We start from the raw sequence: 16,763 nt of genomic DNA on the forward strand, positions 1-16,763 counted from the left end.
TTCAGGCGAGTTTCCTCATTTACTACAGTTTCATCGCTGAAAACAAAATAAAGGACGGTTCGGTCCGATTGAAAATTTTAAAACTCTGCACAATATTAAATTAATGTGCGATAAAGTCGCTCCGGAGCGAAAAATCCTGAAATATGTCAATGATAGATAACAAAAAGAGGAGTTTGTGGTGTGGCACATCGTCAGTTTTAGTATTTTGCCGTTAAGATTGTTGGCGCCACGGTTGACATTACGCCAACATTTAACGATTCTTGGCTTATAAAATTCACTTAGGTTTATGTCAATAGTTGAAGGAAAGTTTGGCGAATTTTAAACTTGCAACGAATAAAATCTCACTGCATCGTATTGCATAATTTTCACGTTACTAAGTACAAATATTGTCTCGAGTTTTTCGCGTTTTGTGTTCGTTCGAACGATGCCACAGCCTGTCGGGTTTCATTAGTCGGAGTTACAAAATATGCTAATTTTACAATCGGATATAAATTGAGCTGTCACAACATTTAAAATGTTGGGTGCATCTGTTTGGGACAGGCCGCCAACCAAATAATAAAAATAATAAATTAAAGGCTTCCGTGACGCTATTGTACTCGTAAATATCCTGATTGATGAATTCGCTTCCTGATTAAAATTATCACGTCTAAACGATTTAATTAAAAGAATTCAGACGCGGCAGGATTAAGACAGGTGTTTACCAAAAATACGCTTAGCTCTCTAATTAGACGGTGTTTGGATTTAATTGAAGTCCCGCCGTGTCCCGAACGGAGTCCGGGATAAGGTTGCAGAGATGATGAAGTTTTAGCAGTAGGCCAAACGACTTAATTTTGTAACCCGAGGAAAACGCTATTAAAATACCTTCACGTTTGTCAGGTCTACGGAGGACTAAGTTAGGAGACGAACGAAACACAAAATAGTGCGAATTCAACCAATTCACCAGTACTTGGAAAAAAATGCGACTGAGAAAAGCTGTCGCCTAATATTTTCATGAGAAATACGGGAAAAAAATTATTTAAAATTTATAATTTGCGCTTTGTTCTGTATTCTTCAAAACTACGCGAATACGGTTAAAGATACAAGAAAAGTGTTATGAAGAAAGTTGTAGAGAATTAAATTTTCTTTAAAAAAGTTTGCGAGACCATATCTTTAACTGTAACGGTTGAGGTCCCAAAGACGCTGAAAGACGCTCAAGCGACGGATTCGTTACATTTTGCCGGTTGTCAAGTAATTGAAACTTAATTTATACCTAAACCATTGATTATAGAAAGGTGGTGTCGCGAACTTTTTTATAGAAAATTTAATTCTCTACAACTTTGTTCCTTACACTTTTTTTGTAACTTTAACCTTATTCGCAGCGTTTTGATAAATATGCAACGGTGCGCAAAAATTATCGCCTAGAATTATCAATTTGCGTTCCACCTGATATTTTCGCGTTTGCAGTGAATACGGTTGGGAATATAAAAAAATGTATAAGAAAAAATGTTGTAGAGAAATAAATTTTCTACAATAAAGTCCGCGACACCATATTTCTATCTTCAACGGTTTAGCTATAAATTACTTTTCCGTTACTTGCCCACCGGGAATATGAAAAAATTCTGTCACTTGAGCGTTTTTGGGGCCTAAATGGTTGAAGATAGGGATATGGTCTGCCTGACTTTTTTGTAGGAAATTTAATTCTCTACAACTTTCTTCCTAACATTTTTCTTGTATCTCTAACCGTATTCGCAGGGTTTTGAAATTTATTGGACAGAGGCAAATTGGTAAAAGTTATTTTTTTTTAATATAGTTTACGATCAAATTTTTGTTTTATGTTTATCTCTTACAACTGCGAATTTAATGCTCTATCTGTCTGTATTTTTTTGTTTGCCTTGTACTAACCGTTATTCGAATACAACCGTTTTTTTAAACTTAGACGGTAATGGAACTACTGCGCTCTCTGGCGATATTAGTGGAACTATCGAAGTCGGGAACGTTTTATTTGTACGTCGTTTCGTATCCTAAGTTTTAGATATCCGTAGTCAGGTTACAGCTTTTTTAATTAGGCACTTATTTTTTATTTTTTTGGTGGTGACATGGAACTATTTTTTATGACTCTTCCGATGGACTTTAGCTCTTTTAGAAAAGGGATTTTCGTATAAATTGTTCCGAGGAATCCGAATTTGTTACACTTTTTTGTTTCGATAATAATCTCTAAGGATTCTGGAGGCACAAAACCGCCGGTGCTTTTGATCCTTCGGATCAAGTTTTGCATGATTATCACTAACGATAATTAAATGAATGAAGTGATGAAAAACTGGAAGATAGCATGAGAGGAGCCCGTTTTTCACTTATCTGCACAAATAAATCACCTGAAAGGCGTTATCGTATTAACTAATTTGTTTATGGACGTTGTGTTCAGGTCTGTAATTTTCTTAATGAATTTTTTTGTAGAATATTTCCAAAGTAAGGAGAGATTTTGTTTACATTTGTGTGCTTCCAAGTTCAAACAGTTTTTCTCAACATTGTGTTTGATCTTGATTTCGTCTTAATAAAACCGCCCCCGAGTCAAGAAGCCACATCGGATTATCTGTTATCCGGCAAAGTAAAAGCTTTGTCATAAAACTAATTTACAGGAGTCGGATGTCCAAGTTTCCGCTAGGATTGTCCTAACACTAATTGTGAAAGGTTCAGAAGTTTTCTTAGCTTTCTGCCGCCGATAAAGTGGAATGTTTATCGTGTTGTGTCCGGGATTCTCTCCGGTTTGATAACACAATGACTCTCCAAACACATGTAAACAAAGTGAGAAGCGCCCTAATTTATAGAAAGAAGGAAAGTTGCTTGGTTTGTTTATAAAAAATGGTGTGTCGCCCATCCGTCAACACGCTTCCCGTGTTGTCACGGAGGACGACACAGTAGGCATCGATAATTCCCTTTTATAACCGTTAATCTATTCTTGTCAGCTGAAGCAGGAACTCCCGAAGGAGATTATTTCTTATATCGAGCTCGGAATTTTTTTATCGGCGGATAAAACAATATATCTTCTTAAGTACGCGCCAGTTTTTCAACGGGAAAACAATAGTTTGGATCATGCCGAAAGTGTTTTTTATGAATATCGATCTTCCTTCAAAAATTCCACCTCTTGAGTAAATTTGTGGGGTCGCCCGGAGATTGCCCTAATGGCCTTTATTCCCGGATCAAATAAATTTGTACACTTGCGAAAAACACATTAAACTCTCTATTACACCCCAACTCCACTGCAACCGGAACTGTTGTGTGATCCTCAAGTTCTCCGAATTCCACTCTCGAATGCAAAAATATGTTGGAACAGTACCTAGTTGAATTTATAGGGCGGAGAAGTATGCGTTCTACTGTTGTCCTAAGGATTTTACTCCAATAAAGCGAGCCGGATAGGCATTCGTATTAGGAAATCTACACGTTAAAAGTGATTTACTGCTAAATTGTGCGTGAAACGCCAGATCGGATCACAGAGCGGCCGCATGGAAGGATTCAATATTTTCACACGCTCAATTAAAATTCAGAGCGAGATCTGGTACACATGTAGGCAAAAAATCGCCAAATTAAATCAGTTTATGAAGTTTACTTCGTTACTCACTTTGCTGGGGTGGGAAATTGCATAAATCCCGCTTTTGCATTTGAAATTGGTCAGTTTTTTACTTACAATCTGGGTCATTTCGGCCATTCATTCTCGAACAAAGAATCTCCCGTGATGTTCTTTATGCAACATGCTTTCGTGAGCACCGGGTAACGCAAACTAGAAATTAAAGGAAAAATTCGGCCGAGTTATAGCGCGAGTTTTTTTGGAAAACGTCGACAGATGGTCGCAGCGATATCGCCTACATTTTCGTAAAAGTCTCGATAATTTGCTTTAAAGGGGAGGCGTACTTTGCAATGATGGGTTAGTCAATAAATTTTTTCGGCGGTAACGCCAACCAGACCATGATAAAAAGTTTACGGCCGGGCTTGGCCGTAACTGCACTCACTAAATCTTGCGGGGATATTGTTGGAGACCTTTTATCATGTACATCTTCATATGAATGAGGAACAGTCGTTAATAACAGGGCAATGCGGACGCAAATAACGTTAACGAGATGTAATCTCGCAGGATCGAGATGTGATAAACGCCCGGTTTTTTCTTGAGATTCTTTCATTTATTTGTAGGCCAAAGTGCAATCATTACCGTTTTCAGAATAAAGATATAGGTAATTGCGTGACTCCAAACTAAAGATTGAAACTGCATTTTTTATCCTCAGTATTTTTTTTATTGAGTGTAAATATTTTAGTTATTGGACGAGTTTAACAATTATTGGACAGGAATCAAAGTTATTTCTTGTTTAATTTTCAACAAAATTTCAAATCTGATCTAATGATTAATTAATAATTCACGTCATATAAATCATCTCGATCACGATCACTCTTGTTAATTTGTTCTTCATCAATTTTTTCTTTTTTGTGTTCGAGTTCTTTATCACTTTTTTAATTTTTCTTCGTTAGTTTTGTCACTTTCTGCTTCTGCTTCTGTTTCTTTCTCATGAGCATATCTTAACTGAATCAATAAAATAAGTGTAGATGAAAAATGCGCACAAGAAAACAGCTCACAAAAAACACACAGAAATAAACCCACAAAGAAGAAAGCTCACCTCGAAAAAAAAACTTCTACCCTTAAAAAAATGTTTGGCTTTTGAAGAACTAAATTTTCCAACGTCTTAGACTTTAATATCTCATAAACTACTGACCGTAGATAAGAAACAAGGACAGATTTAAAATTCTCGGATAATTTTTAGAAAGAAAAGTTAAAAATTGAGTTGTTTAGACTTCTTTATTTTCAAAAAAAAAAATACAAAATGTTTGCATTTTCACGAACTAGATTTTTCAATGTGTTAGATTTTGATATCTCAAAAACTACTGACCGTAGATAAGAAACAAGAGCAGATTTAAAATTCTCGGATAATTTTTCGTAAGAAATTTAAAAATTGAGTTGTTTAGACTTCTTTATTAAAAAAAAAAATACAAAATGTTTGCATTTTCACGAACTAGATTTTTTAAACGTCTTTGACTTTAATATCTCAAAAACTACTGACCGTAGATAAGAAACAAGGACAGATTTAAAATTCTCGGATAATTTTTAGTAAGAAAAGTTAAAAATTGAGTTGTTTAGACTTCTTTATTTTCAAAAAAAAAATACAAAATGTTTGCATTTTCACGAACTAGATTTTTCAATGTGTTAGATTTTGATATCTCAAAAACTACTGACCGTAGATAAGAGACAAGAGCAGATTTAAAATTCTCGGATAATTTTTCGTAAGAAATTTAAAAATTGAGTTGTTTAGACTTCTTTTTCTTCAAACAAAAAAAAAACAAAATGTTTGCTTTTTCACGGACTAGATTTTCCAATGGCTTAGACTTTGATATCTCAAAAACTACTGACCGTAGATAAGAAACAAGGACAGATTTAAAATTCTCGGATAATTTTTAGTATGAAAAGTTAAAAATTGAGTTGTTTAGACTTCTTTATCTTCAAAAAAAAAAAAAATACAAAATGTTTGCATTTTCACGAACTAGATTTTTCAATGTCTTAGACTTTGATATCTCAAAAACTACTGACCGTAGATAAGAAACAAGGGCAGATTTAAAATTCTCGGTTAATTTTTCGTAAGAAATTTAAAAATTGAGTTGTTTAGACTTCTTTTACTTCAAACAAAAAAAATACAAAAAGTTTGCATTTTCACGGACTAGATTTTCCAAAGTCTTAGACTTTGATATCTCAAAAACTACTGACCGTAGATAAGAAACAAGGTCGGATTTAAAATTCTTGGATAATTTTGCTTAAAAAAATTAATAAATTAGTTATTAAAACTTTTTTCTTTTTTTCCTGGCATTTTTTTTTCAATTCGTGTCTTCTTGTGTTAGTCTTTCTCTTTTTCTATTATCATGCGACATATTTTCGATGACAGTAAATGGTTCCCTTACTATTTGCTTTCTTCCAGAAGTTCTTGGATAGGCAAAGTAATTATGTATTGGCTCAGTAGATTTTTCTTGGTATTTTTGTTGGTTTCTGTATTGTTAGTATCTTTATTCTGTCATTCTGAAGTACTATGATTTTTGGACTTTCTTCATTTTCTAAAACAATGCTATTTTCTTGGTCTTGTGGACAGATCCGTTCAATAACTGTATTCGCAAGAAGAAAACGAACGAAAAAAGTTGCTATGGTAGATTCTCCAGCTTTCAGCACAATAGAAAGAGCATAAGAGTTTGAAAATTGTTCTAAACTCAAATATTTTTTAAAGTTATTGCACATAATCTGCTCGCCGTCAGTGTAACCAAATTCAAAGAATAATACATAATATAGCAAGAAACCAAGCTTTTCTTCGGCCTTAGAATTGTTTAAGACGGCGAAAAAATTATAAAACACCAAATAATACAGTTCCTGTGACTTAGGACAAAGCTCAGATTATCATTTCGTTTTATATCCGTAGGTATATTACTAGCGTACAATATGAGTTCACGAGACCTAATTCATCCCTGTTTAATGCATTTTTTGTGGGGGTGTAATAATGTGCTTGATCGAGTCTGCCGCACGCCTTGGTGTTATAAATAACCCTCTTATAATGTTTAAAACTATTTAAATCCGCCTGATTTCGTAAGTTCATGGAAGATCACGAATCGAGTGAAAGTAATTGAAACCGTGGAGATTCACGGCGGTAAGAACTCGCAATCTCCCTAATCCTTTACAAGCCGGGTATCAGAATAGCCCGGTGACAAATAGCTTCAATGAGATTGATACCGGGGGTTATCAAGCCGCTGTCTTATCAATCGTTTTCTCTCTCAATTCTGCATAAATCCCCTTCGACAAAAAAATTAATCCTCGCTTGGAGGCAGTTAACGAATCAATCACCGCAGTTTAAACCATTCAGGGATGATCAGGTGACACTCGTCCGTGTATATCAAGCTCGGCATCAGCACATCAGCTAGTTTGTAAGGGCGGGGTGGTTATCGGGGAGCCATTTATCATCCCTTTCGGGTCCAGGAGCGCTTTGTGTCCTGGCCAAGGACGAATCGGGAAGGAAGCAAACAGCGGATAGTTCGTTCACCCGAACTGGGGCGTCTTATGCCCATCTGCACCCCTAATAGCCTTATTAATGCACGGGACGCCGCAAATTGACCGGGTCAAGGGCGACCTCCAAACACTCTGCACTTGGGAATATTTTCACGAACTTTGAAGCAATCGACAGAGATTTACGTTTATTTACTTGGAGATTGTTGACTTGAAGCGGTTATAAATCCGCACCACAATGAGCCGGAGAACCATCTACGTAAACATTGCTCACATGCTCAGGTCTATTACAATAAGCTCTGGACGCTGATGGACTTTTATTGATACATAAATTCCCAGCTAAGACCAGTAAATAAATTTGCAAATAAATACGCAGTTAGAGAAATACGCAGTTTTTGGTTCTTGGAAGGAAAATCGCGTCGTTTGTCAAATCGACCAGAAAAAAGATAATAACGCCATTAGAAACACCCAAAATGATTTGTTTCATATCATTACGGCCCCCTCGAGCCAATAAATTGAAATCGCGTCAACTCGGATAACGACACATCAATAATACTCGAAGGTGGTGGTCTTAGTAATCCAATCAGCGGGCACAAGGTTGCTATTTTCGCTTAATTTACGTTTAATTGTATTACCAGCGCGAAGCCTCGTTTTATTAAAATCGATTACAGTGCAGAAATACCCACGGGAGCGTTTTGCAATTTTTATTAGTCAGAGGACAACCAAATTAGCTAATCGTCAAGATTTATGCGCAGACCCGCATATTCGGAGCTATTGCAAAACAATGACTTAACTAGCGCAAGAAAATTTATCGATTTTGTAAATAATTTACAGCTTGTGTGGGTGTTTTAAAAATTGAACAAATTGTGCTTCGCTGAACAAAGCCCGGCAAGGAAAATAAAAGAATGGAATTAAATGAAACGTGAGAATGAAGTAACGCAATAAAATAAATCCAAAAGGAGGGTTGCCCGCTTAAAAAAATACAAAAGCAGCTGCGAAACGCGCTGTAATCAGAAAGTCGTTCAATATACACCAATTAATTAAATCTCCTGACAATTCTTGAATTATAATAACCCGAATGAAATTTAATTAAACGCTAAATAAAATCGCTGTTGCAGGTTGCGCTAAAACCTGATTCAAACGTCGAGGATTTATCTTCTCGCGATGAATGAACGAGCATAATGTGATTAAGTCCCAACTAGGCCATTAGTTTTGTTTGAGAAAGAGAAAGTGTGGACATTGAGTGATTTTGCGCGAAAAATTCGAAAAGTTATGCGGCGGTAATTGACGATAATTTGAAGGATTCCAATTGTCGGATTAACTCGCAAACTTTGTGTAACACTCCAAGAAGTGGGCCGAGTAAACGTCTCAATTTATTATGTAAATACGGCCATAAATCCCTGTATTATCGCACGGAATTCCTCATAGGACTATTAACCGGCAAAGCGTGATTGGAATGGCGATCGCCGGCCCTTGAATCCATCTAAGACAGCCAATTAATTCACTGACTGCCTTTTTGTTTCAGAGACCTGACAAGCAACAACATCACGGCCCTCAACGAAACCTCGCTGTCCCACTACACCCACATGGAGGAACTGTAAGTTATCCCTAAATTCGTTTCCGGACGCGAATATTTTTATGACCTGGCCTTGAAAATTGTCCCGGGAATTGCTATTGTTATGGAGATATTACTTTCCGTACATAAAATCTGAATGTGGAATTTCGGCAAAGTCACAAAGCCGTACATCACATTGAATATTTGCACAATAACTGAATCCCGTTCGATAATTCTGTTTTCAAGTGTTACAACAACACTCGTAACAAATTTTATTTGTGAGGGTTTTCCGATAACAGGTCTAGCAATATACTGTAACGTTTATTCAATTGAGTGGTTTGTATGCACACGGTGCTGCCAACAACGGCGTAATTTTAAATTTACTAAATAGAAAATTGGATTGAAAAGAGGATAGCGTTTTCTTCCAGGGAAAAGGATAATTTCCTACCAGAATAATAACGCAGTTATTTTCATAACCTTTCGTATTTCTGTGTTAATTTCCACCACGTTTATTATTTTGTAAATCTTATATTCCGGGCCTAAAACAAGAACGGCGAAAAATGTTTTCGGATTGATTTAATGGTCGTTTCTTATTAACTTCGCTCCACTTTACCTAAATCTGAGTCAATACGTTCCAACGAAACTTGTTTTATGTGTTTAGTTCGTTTCCGATCGAATTTTCTTTCGGGAGTAGTTTGTGCAATTTTGGTGGAGGCGCCGGGTCAAATCAGTGTGTATTTATTTCTTTCTCAATTCGGTAATAACAGTCCGGTGTGACGAGCTCTCTACGTAATTAATGAAAAGATCCAAAGCTCGCGTCGGCAAAAAGTCAAAGCTCGTTTAGTGAGTCATCAGTTTTTTCGATTTTTAGACCGTCTTCGCAACTTTAAGTAATTACTAATTCAGCGAAAAAGATGATTGATGGAGGACCATTGTTCGGACGGGAAGAAGCGGCATTTACTCACTTAATTTTACAGCCGTCTGGTGAATGATACAAAAATTTTGTTTTTTCCGACTCCTTGAGTCGTTAAATTTAACGCGTCTGCGACAAGCGAACGTTTTTAATCGAAAATGAACGCAAACTCTGCGAAATTGTTGATTGGTAATTAGCAGAAACATCAAGTTTTATAGAAGCGATCAAGTTTGAGTGTTTTCTGTTTGCTTGCGCCTAAAACAAGCGTAACCCCCATTATCTGTTCAGACGCTAGAAAAACAGAATTATTAAAAGCTGCAACCCTACTTCAGGCAGGAGTGCCAATTAATGTTGCTTTGTGAGAAATGATCGCAACGTGCGTCGAAAATGTCCGGCAGGATCGGACTGATTGCGGTCATTAGTCGAAAAAAGCGCCAAGTGTTTATCTTTGCAATAAGTGAATTGGTCTAGACGGAGGCTCCGTTTTTGCATCGTGGCGAAAATTCCGAAGAGATAAAGCATCCGAAGGTGAATATAGCGAGTTAATTAAATGGGGCTTTCTCGGAGATGAAGTTATGTGAGGTGTGGATGCAATTCCGCCGAGATTAGAGCGCTTGTAAATTTTGCATAATATCGAGCTTAGTGCAGAAAACTTGTACAAATCGGCTGATTTGCATTATTACAAAAATCCGGGCGAATAATTAGAAATATTTCAGCGAGCGCCCTCGCTTTTAATTAAAAACAAAGCTGGGATGTCCGGCCGCTTTTTCGTTTCGCTTGGCGAGATTATGTCGTTTTGTTCCTGAGGAGGGTTATTTTGGGCCATTTGGCGATTTCTTATCTGAGAAGACAATAAAATCGTAACTAAACAAGTCGAAGAATCTAAACGTTCGAGGGATATATGAGGCAAATTTCCTTGCCGTCTCTAGGATTACCAAGACGCTTCCTGTCATTTTCAGCTCTAATGTCGTCTTGTTTTAACTCCCGGAACTATTCAGGTTGAGCAGTGTTTAGATGTCTGGGACACGATTGTTGCGAATTATTTACACTAGATTTAATAAAGCAGGAATGCCATGTCGTTATTGTGGAAATTATCGCAAATTTGCGCTCTTTACGAGCCACTTTCAGGCTTAAAATAAAGATATCGTTAAGGCCTAAGTTAAAAGGCCTGGAACACGCATACACTTTCGCTTGATGGGAGAACCTGTTCTCATAGGGAAAAATTATTCGCCCGGGTAATAATTCATTTGTAATTTATGGCGTTCATTGCGTAGAAATGTTTCAATTGTGTGTAATTTTCATTTTACTCCCATCTATGCATTCTAAATTGCTTTTTCTATTTGCATTAAATTAATTCGTGGCGCAATTTGTTATATCCCAAATTTATGCTTCCCTGTTTTGCGCGCTCTCGTCTCGGTTTTGTTATAGTTTCATTGCGTTTTGTGGAGAGTGGAGGATTAAAAATTTGAATTTAAATTTACTCTTTGCATTTTTAACTAAACCGCAAATGATTCTGTGGTGTCAGCGGCTGTGTTTAACAATTCACAAGCTTTAGGCAGGAAAAAATACGCCGGCTTTGTGTGAGCAACGAAAAAGTACGGTCAATTTTTCATTACACAAAATTGTTTTATGTGTCGATTAATTTGGACATTGGACATGTGTGGAATAATAAATAATAATTTATTATTAGATTTTAACAAAATAATCCAGAGAGAAACCTTTTTGGCGTCTTTGACTGATTGATTGTAATAAAATTTAACGATTGGACTAACTTTCTTAAGATAAAAAGACGAATTGCAACGTTTCGTTTAAATAATAAACATCATCAGGCTAAAAAACATACATATTAAAAATGCAATTTAACCACAATTAATTACTAATCTTTTTACTCGTTAAAATTCTTGGAAGTGAACATTAAAAGATTAATTTGAAAAAATTTGAATTACTTTAAAAGATTAACAAAATTGGAACTTACAATAACTGAATGACAACAATACAACCAATTGAAAAAATTAAAAACAGTAATCTTAATTTTTGAAACTATTACTTTAATTATTTTTAAATAAAATTCGAAGAATTTGAAACACCACATTTTTAACAATAAATTTCTGGATAAGTGCCTAAAGTAAGATAAATTGATACTTTGCTTGCAAATATTACTAAATAACGAAAACACTGACGTCACAATTAGATTTAATTAATGTTAAGAAGGTTATAATTAATATCCTAGTTACAATATTATTTACAAAAGAAGACAAAACATGTTAAAAACTTGATGACCATAATTTTCTAATGTTAGTACTTTTTTATAATAAGGTATTTGTAAATTTTGCCAAGTTTATCAGTATCTGATTTGGAATTATAGCGATATTGTAATTTTTTGGATATAAATTTTTTCGGAAGTAACTCTTCTTTGTAATGTGTTCCTTCAAATGAGAGTGAATTCGAATTTAAAGATGTTGTGGAATCAGAATTATTATTATTTAACAAATTGGGCTAGTCATTGTTATTATTATATAAAATTTTGTTGACTAAATTAAGTGGATACTTATTAATTTTCCAAAATATTTGATGGTGTTGAAATTCTCGGGAAGAAATTTTGGACCACTACTTAACTTTCCAATTTTGTTAATTTTTTAAAATAGTTCAAAGTGCATTCAGATTAATTTCATCTTAACAGAACATTTTAATTGCAATTAAATTTTAATCGCGATTAATTTGACATTTATCTTAACTCTTAATTCGAATTAGTTTAATTTTGAATTAAATCTTAATTTCGCTTTCTGTAAATGTCTGAGAATGTTTATTACACAATAAACGAAACGTTGCAACTTGTCTTTTTATTTAAAACCTTTTAGGGGAGCTGTTAAATTTTATTACAAAAAATAAGCAATAATAAATAACTAAGGTAACTAAGAACTAAGAACAACTAAAAATTCAAAAAAGTTATATTTATTACACAATCACAGAATATTTTTTTTCTACACTCAATTTTCTATGGGTTTTATTTTTTGAGTTAAGCAAATCAACAAAAAATTTAATCATGAATAGCAATTCCGAGGACTAGAATTTGTTTTAAACTTAGTTAGTAATAAATTTTACACTAAAGAAATTTATCTCTTATGGCGGACTAAAATGAAATCGTTACTTATGATGTGTCTAGAATTAAGTTTTATCTCAAACATTGTTATTCTTGAAAGCTTCTTCAACATCTAATAAATTGTGAAGGATTAGCCAAGGCTGGCAGAAGCACTTTCAGTAAACATAGCTTTGTTAGAATTTATCAAAACATTTAGAACACCCGTTCAAATTGAGGTCTTAGGGTCAAAATCCTAAATCATCTTTTAATTTAAAACGATAATTCATATTCATGAAATTGTAAAACTATCTCCAAGGTTTTGATTGGATATAAATCGAGCTTGAGTTAATTTTGAAAAAGACGCTAGTTTATTAACTTCGCTAATAGCAAAATCGGGGAATGATGAAACCATAAATATGAAAATTCGTCGGTTGTTTATTTTTCGCGTGGGTAAATACGCAATTTCCTTTTCCCTAAGCACTTGTATCCGTCAGTACGACTTAATCGGATGATAAGTAAATAGTCAATAAAAATAAAATGTTTACGAGCTCTCCCAACCGAAATTGATCGGCCGGGCGATATCGGGCCGATTTATCATTCAGCACGCTACAGATTTCGGCAAATTCAAATTTAGCCACATTTATAAAACCGTCGACACTTCTTTTCCAATGAAAACGTTAATTTTTCAAAGGGTGCAACACTACAGTTTTTCTCTGTTTCAGGACGCTCTCCGAGAACAAACTCGAGTCCATCCACCCGAAATCGTTCGCAAAGAACGTCCAGTTAAAGAGATTGTAAGTATTTACAGGGGCAAAGATCCGACGTAAATCTGGGACGTCCTGTGTCCCATTTACGTGTTCGCTACACGATAAGGCCCCGTTTTTAACCCCTTCAACGTGCGCCAGAGCCATCTAGATGCGCTTGGCTGGAAGCCATTTCGTTTATATGATCCAATAGACTCCTTATTTATTGTGATAAGCCGCGCAAAGTGGCTTCTGTATGAACCTTTGATTTATGCACGAGCTGCACAAGAACCAGACTGCTGTTTGTCCGCAGGAATCGGTAGGCGGGGCGCTCAAAGCTCGGCTCTTATGTGCAAACGACACGTGTTATTACGCGCGCTTTTTGCCCAAAAGCATCCCCAGTCAAAAGCTGGGGTTGCCATCATTTCAATCGTAAAATAAAAAATATAATAAACTGCAAGTTTTTGCATTAACTGTTTTATTGCCAAAGTTGCACAATTCGGAAGAGATAAAAATTTTGCAAACAATCGTAAAACGAAATGTTAATATTTTCATGACACGGTTCTGCATTTCCGGCAAAATAAGTACGTCCCAGTTTTGATGAAAAAATAAAAGTCGCGATATGCATGGGGAATTTTATTGTGGACGTACCACATTTTTTTGCCCAAACAACGACGAATTTACTTTCAGGGTGTTTAGGTAATAATTTCGTAGTTTGATCATTCCTGCAGCCCCACCTGTTGATTCCGGCAAAATTTTTACTACCTTCTCTCTCCCTATTCTCGGCAGGTGAAATAACAAAATTCAGATAATCTTCATTGAGTGAAAAATCTGTTTTATTCGGGAATAATTTTTCGGAAAACGCTGATTAGAACCGCGTGATTTATCTTTCTGGTGGATTTATTTAATTGCCGGTCTTCATAGCGCCTGATCCCGGGTCCGGTTTAATTTGCAAGTGAATACAATTAAAGGACCTGATAATGAATGGAAAGTGGACCCAAAAGCTGTCACCCTTACAATGAAAAATCAGGCTTTTACCTAACGAGCATAAATTCGCTTTTATTGTTATTACAGCCAAACAAATGAAAAGGCCGAGAATACACAGAATGGGATGTATTCGGGAAGGAAGCGATATTATTTACAGCCACTTAGAAAAATTTGTTCAGTTTTTTACGATGAGAATAAAAGTTCAAGTCTTTTGACTACGCCGAGATTATTTCCATTTATACGGGCGTTTATTTTCTGGTGATCAGAAGGAAATACGACTCGTAATAGCCACCAGACGAAATTAATGGAAAATAAATACGAGTCTCCTCTTGCGGAAAAATCTAATATTTGGTTATTCGAATTTGTGACAGCTCGCCGGAAAAATCTGAAATGATGATGGCAATTTGGGCGTAAAAGCGGCAACTTGTCACCACAACACGGCCTTAAGAAACGTATTAATTCCGCGAAATCAAAATAAACGCTACGACACAACCGCGTCATAAATTCCGAGTTACAGCTTTGTTATTGTGCTTATTTCAGTGTACACATTCTGGCGCGAAAAGTACAAAAGTCGAAGATCTTCCGGTCGTCTGGATGGCGCAATAATTCCTGATTACGGTGTGGATCACGTTTACAACGCGGAAATCGTAATAAAGTGTAAATAAAGCAGCAAGAGATAAAATCATAAATTCATAGGGAGGTCGTGCAAGGACAATGCACGTTGTGTGCACTCTTCTCCCCGACATGTATTACAAGTTGAACACGTTGAGGACGCGCTACCAATAAATATCATCCTCCTGTAATATGTTGACAATAAAACCGCTCGGGGATATATCACTAAATCATGTCCGATGTGCCGGAGAGTAAAAAGCTTGCAAAACTCTCATAAATATTAATCTGAAGTGGCGGATTGGCTGCTTTGCAATATCTCCCTAGAACTGTTATTTGCGACAAGAAGTAGCCACAAGGCTCCATATGCACCACCTGATGGAAATATCGCCTGTTTTCAACAACATGGCATCGGAAAGCTGAATTATGCCGAAAAAGGAACGACAAAATATGCATTTTTCATTCTGCCAACTTCTGTAAAACCTCATTTGCAAATTCCGGAATCTACTTTTATGTAACAACCACCATATTAAACGTTTTTCCCTTAATCACTTTTTTTTAAATAAACAAATGACTTCAATTGGTAAATTGGTAAAATACCAAACGTCAATACAACTTGATAAACCGTTATTAAAATGTTTTTATAATACCTAATAAACATCAAATTTGCGCTCTTTTCTCATCCATTGAAAATGCTAATGGAAAACAAATATCAACAGAAAGTGGTAACAACAACTACACTCAGAAAAATGATGTGTTTGTTATTACATTAAAAAAGTACGCTATAATAGCTCTTACACATGTTAAAGGTAACAATAAGGTAGTTAATATTACCACTAGAATTACAGATGTTACTCATAAAAAAGTTTTAGTGCGAGTTATAATTTACTACTACTACAAATATAAGTTAACGTTTTTTTTCTTGTCTAGATTATTATTATTATTATTATTATTATTGCTATTATTATTGCTAGTATTATTACCTACCCCGTCGAAGTGTAAAATATAATACCTATCAAAATTTACTAGTAATTGCTAATGACCCTAACAGACCCTACCACTGTGATATCTATATAAAAAATACAGTAAAACCTCTCAACACCGGACACGGATGGTGAATTTTTAATTGTCCGTTGTGGAGAGGTGTCCACTAATGGGAGGTGTAAATTTTATGCAGGTTTTGTTATGTTCCTACAAAATGTCCGTTGTCAAGAGCTGTCCGTTATTCGGAGATGTGCATTAAGGGAGGTTTCACTGTAGTTGGTTTAACACATTATATAGTATTACGTTAATTTGTATTACAACTGTAGTGGTAAAATATACTACTTTTAAGTACACAATGTAAAAATAACAGCTGGTAGGTGTAATAAAACGATTTTATAAAAACTATTTTTTCTACTTTGGTTTCACAAATTGTTCATGTTCATTGTGAAACTGGCAAAGAGAACTTTTCTACAACAAATTTTTAGGCAGTGCTGGACTGGGTGTCATCAATCATCACTGTAATCTAGTGGTGATCTGTCAACAGTGTCAAATCGTTTATTGATAAAGCTTGAATAATTAACAAAATTATGAGGAACAAACTACAAAAATAGAAAAATAAAAAAAATTTATATTACACTCGTTTGATAATTGTGGCACATTGTATTGGAGCACTCCTTCGTCATGCTCCAAAGCCATTCGTGCCACATTGTAGTGGCAAAAATGACCCCACAAAACAGTTGAGACCAGTTTCCCTGAGTGAAATAACAAAAAATGTTTTTGTAATAGCTAATGAACATGAAATTTGCAAGGAGAGGTTTTCTTTTCTCATCCATTGAAAA

At 35.3% G+C, this 16,763-nt stretch overlaps 1 protein-coding gene across 3 annotated transcripts in view; it reads left to right on the forward strand.

Annotated features, from left to right (window-relative positions):
* rk (rickets) overlaps nucleotides 1–16,763 on the forward strand; it is a 76,743-nt gene that overhangs the window by 47,659 nt on the left and 12,321 nt on the right. For all 3 annotated transcript variants that reach the window (XM_015979325.2, XM_008194017.3, XM_008194018.3), the window contains exons 2-3: nucleotides 8,580–8,651; nucleotides 13,324–13,395. In XM_015979325.2, the coding sequence (XP_015834811.1) occupies nucleotides 8,580–8,651; nucleotides 13,324–13,395 (144 nt within the window). The remainder of the gene's footprint in view (nucleotides 1–8,579; nucleotides 8,652–13,323; nucleotides 13,396–16,763) is intronic.

This window comes from Tribolium castaneum, chromosome 9, assembly GCF_031307605.1.
Source record: "Tribolium castaneum strain GA2 chromosome 9, icTriCast1.1, whole genome shotgun sequence".
Classification (NCBI taxonomy): Eukaryota; Metazoa; Arthropoda; class Insecta; order Coleoptera; family Tenebrionidae; genus Tribolium; species Tribolium castaneum.